The sequence below is a fragment of the Poeciliopsis prolifica genome, unplaced genomic scaffold (genome assembly GCF_027474105.1).
Source record: "Poeciliopsis prolifica strain line A6 unplaced genomic scaffold, Auburn_PproV2 SCAFFOLD008, whole genome shotgun sequence".
In the NCBI taxonomy this organism is placed as follows: domain Eukaryota; kingdom Metazoa; phylum Chordata; class Actinopteri; order Cyprinodontiformes; family Poeciliidae; genus Poeciliopsis; species Poeciliopsis prolifica.
The window spans coordinates 10,897,049-10,910,196 of record NW_026562383.1 but is presented as its reverse complement, the minus strand read 5'-3'; the positions used below and the strand labels follow the sequence as shown (position 1 = coordinate 10,910,196).

The window sequence follows — 13,148 nt, the reverse complement described above, 5'->3', positions numbered from 1 at the left end:
AGAAAAGTATGACTGCATCTGTATGCTTATAAATAAAGATATAGGGGTAACTTGACCCACTTTAGACAATAAATATAAAAATATTTAGTGGTCTGTAATATTTGATGGATTCTGAAACAGAATTTCCTGACAACATAACATGGAAGTTGTTGAGTAGTTTTGACATTAGGGGAAATATTTTTTCACTAACACTGCAAGTTTTGGGTTTCTAAAGTGTGTGATGGATGATACAAAGGACACTCACTGGCCATAGACTGAACGGCTCCCAGGGGAGTTGGTAAAGTACTTCCTGTCACTCCAATACGCCATTGTGCCATATTTTCACTCCACAAACAATGCATCTTGTAGCATCCAAGTACCTGATTATTTTCCATTTGACCTGCGGCTTGAGCACTATCTGTCCCTCTCAACCACACCATAATAATCACACTATATAGGTCATGCCCCTTATTTTGCTGAATTTGCAGCCATACCTTAACAGTTTTTCTCACCATTACTTTTTCTTTCTTTGCCCATGTTCTGTGTTTACAACATTTGACTGTGCAGCACATACTTATTATATCTATGTTAAATGACCTATTTATTTATAGTGAACTACGCTGGTGAAATGAAGTTGACAGTCAACTCCACTAAAAAGTCATTGTAATGCGGCTGTGTACATGGGTACATGAAAAAGTTTACTAAAAAATGATATCACAATTTCTTAAACATCCCCTGATCTTAGCACAACGTTCAGGAACATTGCTGGGAGATTAACCCGTCAAACAGTCAGTTACCAAAAAGACACAAAAAGCCATCATAAAAGTGCACTTACTGTCAGTGCGACTTTGTCGGACTGCTCACAGCGTAAAAACTTATGGAGCCTAAATGACTCTTCTCTTAAGACTGCAGGAGGGTTAAGATGTGATTTTTTTTTAAATATATCTTTAAATAAATATTTCATATCTTATTTCTATATTGTTCTTTTTGTATTTTATTTCATAATGAAATTATCCCTTAGTGCAGGTGAATGTCCCAGTTGGCAGATCACACCTGAATATGGATGTTTTATTACCCAAATGTAACAATATCTTTAAAAGGGAACATTTTTACATGTAATGTCTGTGTCATGTTTCTTTTTCATGCTATCTCCATTTTTTCATAACGACTGCTGTCAGCTAGAACGGTGCATGCACACAGGTATTTTAAATGTAAGCAAACATGCAAAGACTCTGTTCTCTAAGTCTGACTAGAATTATGATCTGTATTACACTTAAATATACATAACGTTACAGATGAATCAATCAATTGTTTGATAAATGAGACATTCGAATTGACAGATTGTTTAAAGTCAATGTAAATTAAACTATTAGGTTAGTCTTTTTCTGTTGGAAAAGCTTGAATTATTCAAGATAAACTAGTGAATGAAAAAGTCAGGTGAGTTTTTCATCCATGTCCTGAGCAGTAACGAACAGGCACATTGTCAAGTTTGTGTTTTGTGTGGTATTTGAGAGAAAAGAGATACTGCTGTGAGGCTTGAGGGACCATAAATCTCTGCTAAGCAAATTTCTTCACTGCCTTTTCAGCAGATTTCACCTCGTTTTGAATCACACTGCAATTGCAGGAGGCTGAATAAGACCTCTTTTATCCACCCTGATATTAAGCCACCACTCAACCCAAACAATAGTTGTATTATTTCTTGATTTCTCCCTGAATACAGTTTTTGAGTTTCTGCTCCAGTTGTGGGCCATAAGAGAATGAATGAAACCCTGAATTTGCAGAGCCACTTGGATAAGAATACTTCATCCAACACTGCATTTTTGTAAATAGCCAATATTTGATAGACATGAACATTCACTGTAGAATCTCTGCTTATGAATAGAATAAATTACCATTTAAATTGTGCTTCAGATTGAGAGAAATCACACAAGGGTGTTTGATATTAGCACTTGTGTTTATTAAAGTGTTGTAAATTAGTAATTTAACAGATTGGAGTTTTTTTTCTCGGTCCTTCGCATATGAGGTATATTTTTGCTTTATGCACAATGACAGCTTTGCTTAAAATGCAATGTTTTGAGACATAAAAGTGAGTGGTATTGAGCAATTTAAATTAGGACTTATATTATTCTATCAGGTAACCAATCATTTATTGGTTATTTATACACAATCAGATGGAATCTGAAAGTGTTAGCAGGTATAACCAGTAAAACAATTGAACCAAGCACAACAGGAAAAACAGTAATGGAAGAGACTACAGTTCAGTGATATTGAACTGAGAAAAACAAATATTCAACAGCATTGTACATTGTTTACAGCTTGTAGTTTATAATACATACATTCATTTCTGTGTCAAAAAGAACTTAAAAAAAAGCAAAACAATGTGAAGAAAAGCAAGGAGAAGACTCAGAAACACAGGCTAAGATTTCCAAACAATGAGGATATTATTTATGTGACACCAGAAATCAATGCATAAAACAATGGCTGCCCAAAACAAAAGTACTAGATAAAAAATCTCCCATCTACAGTAAGGCAGGTATAATTAGACGATGATTTACTTGGTGATCTGCATTGTTCGGTGTACATTGTATTGCTATCTAGATATGTATTGTAGAATAGAATAGAATAGAATAGAATAGAATAGAATAGAATAGAATAGAATAGAATAGAAATAGCCTATATTGTCACACAAAGGAGAAATTCAGGTGTAACAGCAGCAACAAAAACATAGGTTCACTCAAAAAGTTCTTAAACTGTTAAAAACAATTTAAAAAGAAATATCAACAATAACAATAATATAATAAGAGACATATTTATAGTTCAGGAAGTGTATACAGAAGTAACACAATGTCATCCATTTATGGCAGTGTATATCTATTTCTAGATCAATTAGTAAACATCTGGGGTTGTAAAGAAAAAAAAAAAACTAAAAGAAAATGAATAATTAAAAAATAAACTTGTCTTTTCAGGTGTTCCATCCAGCCCAAGGAATGTGATCTCCATAGTGAATGAGACCTCAGTGATCCTGGAGTGGCATTCTCCCAGGGAAACAGGCGGCCGGGATGATGTCGTCTACAACATCGTGTGCAAGAAGTGCAGAGCGGACCGACGCTCCTGTTCACACTGCGATGACAACGTGGACTTTGTTACTCGACAGCTGGGTCTGACAGAGACCAGGGTCTTCATCAGTAACCTGTTGGCTCACACCCTCTACAGCTTTGAGATACAAGCCGTCAACGGTGTCAGCAACAAGAGCCCATACCCAGCACAACATGTCACCATAGACATCACCACCAATCAGGCTGGTGAGTCTGTAGTGTTTCCAGGTCATGATCATTTTTACAGCTTTGAAAATAACAGAATCTACATTATTTACTTCTACACTAGATACAGTTAAATGACGTAATTGAGCTTTTTTTTTTTTTTTTTTTTTTTTTTTTTTTCCTGTATCAGCTTTAGTACTGGCTATATTTTATTTTGCATTTGTAAAACTGCAAATTTTCTATTATGGTAACATGTTCTACTGTGAATCATTTTGCCAGCAAAAGGCATAATCTGGTACTATGTGCATTGCAGATTTACATTTCATGGCATAGCAGCCTTCATGCCTACTTCACAGAAAATGATGAGGGCTGTGAAGCGCGAGGAGAGACTGTTAGGTGATGTGTACATATTTGCAGTCTTTCTAAGCCCACCTTCTCTGGATTAAAGTAATTGCTTTCCTCTTTGACATCACAGCTGTGAAATTTATGCTCGGACCAAATGTGTAGCTTTTTATAATTTCAGTCTGGACAAAATCGGCTTGCCGCTACTTTGGTCTTTCCTTTGTGGCCTTTTTGCTCACCGAATCTTGTGACGGAAACAAGCCTAATATACAGGCCTAATTTAACATTCTAAAATTTAGCTCTAAAATAGTGATACAGTAATATTTATGGTCTTACTTAATCTTCCAATTAATATTTAGAGCAAAGTTTGTTTAAATAAAAAAAAGTCTTGCCAAGAAGTACCAATCTATATCTTAATATCATTTCTACCAATACTAAAAAATTCAAAGTAGGAAATAGAAAGAAAAGGAAAAAAAAAATCTGCTGCATAATAAGAAAATGTAACTTCTTGTGAGGAATAAATTGTTCTTACCCTTTTGCTCTGTTTAAATTGAAAGCATTTTCTTTGGTTTGCTCCTGACTACCGAAACGAAGGTGAACAACATGATTAGATAAAAGGAGGACTTCAAAAAGAATATTATAGCACTCACTACATCTATATGAGATATAAAGATTTCTCTAAAGAATTTGTAATCAGTCATTCAACTTGACGGTAAAGGTCTGCAAGCAAAGGACATTCAAAACAACAAACATTATGCCCAGGTCTGGGTGTGCAAGCAAGTTCACCCTGAAAGCAGACTGCTCAAAGCTAAAATCTACCTCCAAAACCCTAAAAAGTAATTGCAGGACATACATACATTAGGCTTTCAGTACTTTTAATATGAAAGTCCAGACCTCTAAATCTGATTAAATGTCAGGCAAAAGAGAAATGCTTTTTTTTAATAAGCAGCATATGTAAATATCTGGTTTCAACTCTACTTTCCCATCTTCTGTGCATAGGAGATTGAATATATTGCCCCATCCAATGTTGGAATACCACATGTCAAATGAATTCTATTTTAGTCCCTTTTTAGCTTTAATTCTTGAGTCAGCTTACTGTACATTTATCTATGAGGCCAAATAAATTATAATTGGGTTTTCCCAATTTCTTTTTTGGATTGGAGCACATTTTGGAATTAGATTTGCCTTGGCTACAGAATGGCATACCACATTTGATTACGTCGACTCTCAGAGGAACATAATGACCAACTGCACTTGTCTTTTTCTGATGGGGACTTTGGAGAGGAATGAGAGGAGAGATAAATCAGAACAGAAAACTGGTTGATCTTTTTTTTTTTCTACCAGAAACATGGACCATGACAGCAGAAAGTGGGAAAAATGAGGGGGTAAATAGGTCTGACTATAAAGGTGGCCTAATGGTGCTGACTGTACCTGTTTGACAGGCTAATAGCACACCTGACAGATAGATGTAGAAAGAGCATTGCCCATTCCTATTGTTGAGACCTGTTTCAGTAATGAGGTCTCCTCCAGTAATCTTCCGGGCCTATGTCCATCTTTATGTGGCCCTTTTGTCACCAGGTAATTGCACTGTTCCTCACTTCGACTGGGGTTTTTGGCAGACGGCAACTGATAATGCAGAGGTATACAAAGAGTTCATGGTTAGGATGTGCAAAACAACTGACAAAAATTACTGTCCTTCTTTGGGACACAAGGCCTATAGCAATAAGGAATGGAACCTGTATTAGATTATGGAAACGTCTTCTATTTAAGGCATAAATATTAACTTAAACAAAAACAACAAAAAAAAAACCTCTGAAAACAGAAGTTTTTCTTACAGCAGTTTCCTTGCGGGATGAACATGCTGCTTTCATCCAGGGGGGTTAGGTCAGACAGAAATCTGTCCCAGACAGAGATAATTTGTGGAGGCAGATTTTATGCATATATTTTAGACTAACAAAACCTGTTTAAAAAGATTTATGTCAAAATTGTTTCATTAATCTTTTTAATCATCTACCTGTTTGTATGACATCATATATGTTTCATACACATAATTTGAGGAAAAAGCAACTAGACTTTGATTTATTTATTTGTGGTGAACAAAGTAAATTTTGTAAACAAAAAGAAACAGCAGAGCAATTATTATTTGGATCAGTGCTGTCAACCTTATTTTGCTGATAGGAAAACTCCATCTCTTTTCTCAAAGTTGGAACATTCAAAGGGGTCTTTAACCAGTTCTCCGCAAAGTAGAAACTCTGGTTGGACATATATAAACTACAACTTTTTTGCATGAATGAAGGACAGCTTATTTTTCATTATCATACAGAAAGTTATAAGTTTATGAAAGTAAAATGTCATGAGCCCCTTAAGTACTGACAACATTGTGTGTCTCCTAAGCCTTGTGAATCTTCTGTTAAATTACTGTTGGATGTTTTATCTTAACATGAAAAATATTTTAAAAATCTTCAGTATTTAGGACAAACAAAAGCAAGAAACTGCAGCTTTAAAATATTTCTTTAAGAGTGAGCATAATGATCTTCAAGTTACAAGAGGAATTTCAAAGCAGCAAATCATTGCTTTTTTCCAACTGGAAACATCATTAATTTTGATATTTAGAAGATAAATTGCACTGCTTCTTCGATAACAGCCTGTTGACAAAGGTAATGACCCATTTTTGTTTACCTCTGTAAGGTAAACCGACTTCAGTGGTGGCTGTTGATTGGCAGAGAAACTTAATCTTCAGCTGCATAAACTTGTAGTATTAGAGCAGAGGACTAGTTATTACAGATGTGAGAGGACGAAAAGTGGAGTTTAGGGGGCGGCCTTGATGTGGACATAGCATGAACCAATGAGACCATTTAACTGCCCTCAATCTTGCTGTGTGTCTGAGAGAAAAAGAACTGATCAATAGTGTGATTTAGGAGTTCATTTATGGCCCTTTGCTCTCGAGGAGAAACATACACCCACAGAGACTGAGATACAACCCCAGAAAGGTTATATACTTCGCCCTGTAAGGTGATTATTCATGACTGTCCTAGTTTTAGTCATATTTGTCTGTTGTCCAAGGAGAAATAAATTAACTTAAATTTTATGCCATATTGTTTATTTTGTCATAACTTGACACTACCTACTTGTAGTAAATTAATTAAAATGGTAAAAAAGAAGGAAATACAAATGTGAGGTAGTTACATAGCTACCTAATACACAATAGTGCTACAATCTCACAACCACAGCCTTCTTGACCTAGATTATGTGCCAAACATCTCTTAGATCTCAGAAATGTCAATTATATCTAGAAAAATCCTGCCTTGCTTGGCTGGTGTTTGGAGACCTATTCCCACAGAAAGACAAACATCGCCGTCCTCAGCCTTGGACAAGTCTGATCGGGTGGGTCATATTCAAGATAGTGAGATCCAGCACACTCGACTGAAATCCAAACAACCAGATGAATTAGAGACATCTGCACCGTGTGGACTCAGATGAGATGTTAGGCAAACATGTCCCTCGGAGATATTCAGGACACCATTCATTCAGTCTCTGTTTACATTTGTTTAAGGGGTATTCCAGACCCCACCACACCCCCTGTGTGTCCTAGAGTTTCATCATATGAAAACTGTCATGGCTTCCTGGTGTGCCGTTTTTATTTCATCTGATGTTTGTTTCTACTGATGTTAGATCCTGTTCCTGGATCCAAAAGGTGAGGGATTAGCTGCAGGCGAGAAAATAAGAAAAGAAAGTGTCTACCTGAATGCTTCAAAACCCAGATGTCACTTCTGATGTATTCATACTGTATAAAAAGTGACATTGGGCATGGTGTTGAAGTCTTTATGCATCTGAGCCAATGTGAATTATCTAATTTCTCTCTGTCTTTTTTTTTTCACTTTTATGCTTTTATGTTTACAAAAGTTCAGCATCCTCCTTGTATGGTGTGATTTTGAAATATAATTCAAGCCAGTAGTATTTGAGAGAAGTCCCTGGTGCTGAACTGATCCCTCTTTAAGATGTTGGAGAGAAAGCCATTACTATGTAGTCATGGCTGGCTTGGCCTTCTGAGCCTCTGTTAATAAGTTAGCGGTCGTCTAACCTATGGCTTTGACTGCAGCACAGCACATGACTGAACTTCTCTCCTAATATGAGACTCTGAATTCCTATTAGTTCATGGTAGTGTGACAGAATCTAAAAGTAAAAAAAAAAAAATCATATTTTTAGGTGCTAATGTCTCTATTTTATTTGTTGTGTCGAAAAGAACTTGACTCCAAGATAAGGTGATGCTGATACTTTTTTTCTAAAATGCAACTAAAATGGAATTAAGTTTCCCATCAAGGAATTCTACAAAAGGAAGGATGGAGGAAAGAAATCTTGCTAAAGCTTTTTTTAGAACATTCTTTGAAATTTCTGACATTTTGTGATGATACAACGAGAAACTTTATTATATTTTATAGAATTTTGTGATTGACCAACAAACAGTAGTTTATATTTGTGAAGTTGACGGAAAATAATAAATAGGTTTAGTATTTGTATTTAATTTTTTTTACAAAGAAAACTAAAACCAACTAGTGTTTTTTCTTTAGCCCCACTTTATCAATAATTTTCAGAACTGCCTCTCACTGCACTTACTAGTGTCAACTCTTTTGGAGTATGTCTCTACAAGTTTGGAAATTTTGAGACAAAAATGTTGCCTTTTCCTCTCTTTGTTCAGATTTAATCGAGAACATCTGTAAATATTCATTTTCAATCCTTGACACAGGTGCTAAGCTAATTTTAGGTACTTTCACTGGACATGCTTAGAATCATTATCACGCTGGAAGGTGAAACCCTGTCCTATCAGCAGGACTTTTGCAGCTGCTAACAGGCTCTCTGCAAGATTTCCAAGTATCTAGCACCATTTGTCCATCCATAAAAATGTAGTTGAAGATATTCAGCCTAGTTTGGAGGACAAACAACACAAGACACATTTTCTGCTGCAGTATCTGTGTTGGTTTGAAAACTTTCATTCGAAGATGTCGCCCATAATGTTCATTTCTCTATTTGCTAGTCAGATAAGCCCCACTGAGCTGGTGTTAACAGCTTTATGCCAACTGGAGAAAAGCTTATCCTTTTATTGAAATCATAGAAAATTTGTCTTTGAAAAAAAAAAACAGTTTTTCTGTAGTTTGGCTCTAGAAATGTGCATAAACGTCGGAACACATTTACTCAGATCTGAGTGAACGTTAAATTTGTTGTTAATGTTGGCAAATAGTTGCATAAATTTAAAGTTTCTTTACTTGCATGCAACCGAAAGCAAGAGCATCACTTTTGTACATTAAGGTTTTCTGTCACAGCTTAAATGTTCTTCCAGTTTGAAAGAACATTTCACCTGTTAAATCATTGATGCACAACAAGAAGTCCAATATGCTGTAACCTTGATGTTAATTAAAATTATAGCAGTTGCACGGAAAGGTTTCCATAATGTCAACAGAAGTTTAGTTTGATGTCAGATGCACATAAAGTTGGCCTGTCATCTGTATTATACAGTTGATTAAACCTTCAAAGGTAAATACCTGGGTTTTTTTCATTCTTTCACCATCTTTTTTGATCCATCTTTCTCCATCCTCTTCTTCTTCCGTCTTTCTGTCTAAGTCAGACACTTGGAGGCTTTGACTTTGATTAATGGTGAGCCGAGCTCTGCATTAAAAGCCAGGGGCTGCAAGTGGGGCCAGATAAAAGTGGAACACAAGGAGCAAGGGATTGGTGGGACGGAGGGTGGAAAGAGAAGCTTGGGACCCAGTCACCAATCACTGTCAGCATCATTGTCCCGGGGTGACAATGGGGACGCACTTGGAGAGGACAGCAGAGCTTCATTGAGCTGGATCTCATCCTCATGCAACCACAACACATTGTCTCTGACAGGCTCGTTACACGTAGGTTAGCTCTATTCATGTAAGAAACATTAACAAGATATCTATGTTGATTAAAAGGGTTATATTAAAATACTTGCAATCTATCTTGTCAGTTTTGTTCAGGGCTGCAGTTCAAAAATGTTAGAAAAGTTATTGTATAAATTTAGGAAATCTATCAATAAGGGGAAAGACATCTGCACAAAGGTTGCCAGAGTTTTCTTGTGTTTGAAATAGGGGTGCAAATGATCAATTAATCAGTTATTCTAAAGTTGACTGATTGTATTCATCTACTAACAATCAATTGATTGGTTGTGGTGAACAGGACTTACCATTTTTCTGTAACAAGTTCATTATATTTAAAAAAAAATTGTGTAAACTGAAATACTGAATAAACAGAAAATCAAAGTTCTCTGATATTCTTAATCTCAGACGTATTTATAAAATGTAACATAACATAACCTATGAATTTATGAATAGAAGCATAAAAGATGAAACAAGTAAACTTTGTGAAACACTTAATCCCAGATCAATAGAGTTGTTCATAGTCTATGAAGAGCACTGCAGACTTTACTTACAGACTTTACTTGTATCAACAAAGTGGGCAGAATCCATGATATAGCTTTCTGCTACCAGGGAAGTCAAATTTTATTTAACTTATGTTTTATATAGAGAGCATTTTAATAAAATATGCATAAACAGACTTGTGCATTGTAATTGTGCTACAAAATGGCAGCATGTGCCCAGAAAATAACATAATACTGCCTCTTTAACAAAGAGAAATGTCCTTTTTCTTTGTTGCCAATTAGCAACTGAATGTCTATCTGACAAGGTCTTGTTAAAAAGATTACAGTTGCACATAAACCTTGCAAAATTTTGACTAGCTGTTGAAATTCCACAAGTAGGAAGCAATAGGTGAATTAGTGAACATCATCTTATAGTTTGTTTTATTTAACCAAGGCTCAATCCAGACATGTATAAAAAGAAGCACTTAATGAATAAGACGTTGTTTATGCACTTGAAAGCATGAACTGAATTGCAGTCAGAGAAACAGAGCTTCCCTGCATGGCATTTTTTCCCCACTGCAGGAATTTCTGAGTGGAGCACCCATCCCCAGGGTCTGTCAGGAACAGTGTGCCTGTGGCCGGTAATTGATAATGCGGCCCAGGCAGCCCTCACCCCGGTCAGTGGAGCGTGAACTAGCCTGAGAAGTAGAGAGGCTGGAGTGCACCGAGGTAAAGCTCAGCTCTCACGTCGCAGTGTGGAGAAATGAGGGAGGGAGGGGCGAGAGGTGAGAGCCAACAAGGGCAGCCGGGGCATAATCCACAGAAACAGACCTTTTCACTCCTTCACATTTGCATTTTCCCATGCAGGAGAATAGCATGACATTCAAACTTACTGATCCCAATGAAAGTTGTAGAATAATGTCCAAACTCCCCACAAAATGTGATTTACAAACAGTCTCAAATGACAATAGGATTGAGATCTTTTCTTTTAGTCCTGTGCAGAGGGAAGACATAGAGCTGGGAAGAATCTACAGAAAACAAAGGAAAGAGGGTTATCATGAAAGGTCTCTTTGATGACTGCTAATAAGAGCATTTTCAGAAGAATGCTAAGTATCAGGTGGGGTTAAAACCAGTCTTTGTTGTTAAGAGTCAAATACCTAATAGACACAGAAAGTTATGAGAACAGAAATTGAATAGAATTCTTATCAGAAATGGTCATATGTTTAGCTTTATAGGGTAGGATAGGATCTAGTCTAAAGCTGCAGTATATAACTTGTCTTATATATATATATATATATATATATATATATATATATATATATATATATATATATATATATATATATCATTCCACAATGAGAGAGTGACAGTTTTTAAAAATATAGAAAAGCATTTTTTTTATTGAATGGTGCAACTTTAAGTTATTATTCAACTTGAAATTTTAGTGGATTTTAGTACATTAAAGAGGTTGGTTGTGCCATGTTCAAGCTTGAATTCATTTATCTATTCATTTATTAACCATTAAATCACTTAATATGTGCATAAAAGCTAACAAAGTTCCTATACAAAATTCAAGACATAGAGCTGGGAATAATCTACAGAAAACAAAGGAAGGAGGGTTATCATGAAAGGTCTCTTTGATGACTGCTAATAAGAGCATTTTCAGAAGAATGCTAAGTATCAGGTGGGGTTAAAACCAGTCTTTGTTGTTAAGAGTCAAATACCTAATAGACACAGAAAGTTATGAGAACAGAAATTGAATAGAATTCTTATCAGAAATGGTCATATGTTTAGCTTTATAGGGTAGGATAGGATCTAGTCTAAAGCTGCAGTATATAACTTGTCTTATATATATATATATATATATATATATATATATATATATATATATTATATATATATATATATATATATATATATATATATATATATATATATCATTCCACAATGAGAGAGTGACAGTTTTTAAAAATATAGAAAAGCATTTTTTTTATTGAATGGTGCAACTTTAAGTTATTATTCAACTTGAAATTTTAGTGGATTTTAGTACATTAAAGAGGTTGGTTGTGCCATGTTCAAGCTTGAATTCATTTATCTATTCATTTATTAACCATTAAATCACTTAATATGTGCATAAAAGCTAACAAAGTTCCTATACAAAATTCACACATTTAAACAACCGTGTAAACAGATAATTGTGAAGATTAGAAGTGGTTATTCCCATTCCCTTATTACTCAAATTAAATAGACAACACAGAGATATGGCATAAATGAAGTGTACTCAATGATTTGGATAGAATGACATTGCAGAGAATAAAAATGATCAAGGTGCCTTGTATCTAGATTAATTGACTAACCGCATGTGTGCATGTGTGCAGTCAGGCATATGGCAGCTGAAGGGTGGAAAATTCTCATTGGCATCACAAAATGTTTACATTTTACTGATATCTTTAACAAATGCATGAATTTAACAAGGAACATTTCACATTACACAAATGAGTTCATGACGAATCAGCAGTTTTTGGGGATGTGACAATTAATTGTTTATAAACTGTAATTGTTGGTTTACTTCATGTTTAATCTCATATTTCACAATATTCAAGATTACAGCCATAGTTCAAAGATTGCCAAATGTTTCTTTTTAAAGTTTTGCCTTGGCCTCCAGAGGCTCTAGTGTGCTTGACCCTCTTTTGCATAAAGCAACCTGTACCTCAACTTTATTTAAATAAGGTAGAGCCAGGGTGACACTCGACCTCCTGAAATGCAACATGCCACAGACGGCTTTGCAAGGCTGCACACTCAGTCACTGACTAGGAAACATTAACATGATTTATACTTTGGATATATCACATTACAACTCCTATATTCAGACCTACTCAACCCAACAGCCGATTAAATTTTGAATCAGTCTTCGATAGACTAATGTTATGGTACTCCAGTTACAACTCAGACAGAGTCCTTATATTTGTAGCTAAAACTCAGACCCAATGCAAACTTTAAAAGAAGAATCAAATCTACCATATTTGTTATGGCCAATAGATTCATAATATTTGCTTTTATAATACCGGAAGATTGCCGGAAAACTTTTTATCAAGACATTTTAAATTATTGATCAATGATTTACCAACAATATTTATTAAGTAAATGGCATACCAGCTTGGAAAAGATTATTACTATTTTTTTGTCTG

The 13,148-nt window shown here is 35.3% G+C and overlaps 1 protein-coding gene across 2 annotated transcripts in view; it reads left to right on the top strand.

Moving 5' to 3' along the window:
* The window catches only part of LOC129361819 (ephrin type-B receptor 1-B), a 166,819-nt gene that overhangs the window by 107,424 nt on the left and 46,247 nt on the right, over positions 1 to 13,148 (top strand). For both annotated transcript variants that reach the window (XM_055032944.1, XM_055032943.1), the window contains exon 5: positions 2,946 to 3,281. In XM_055032944.1, the coding sequence (XP_054888919.1) occupies positions 2,946 to 3,281 (336 nt within the window). The remainder of the gene's footprint in view (positions 1 to 2,945; positions 3,282 to 13,148) is intronic.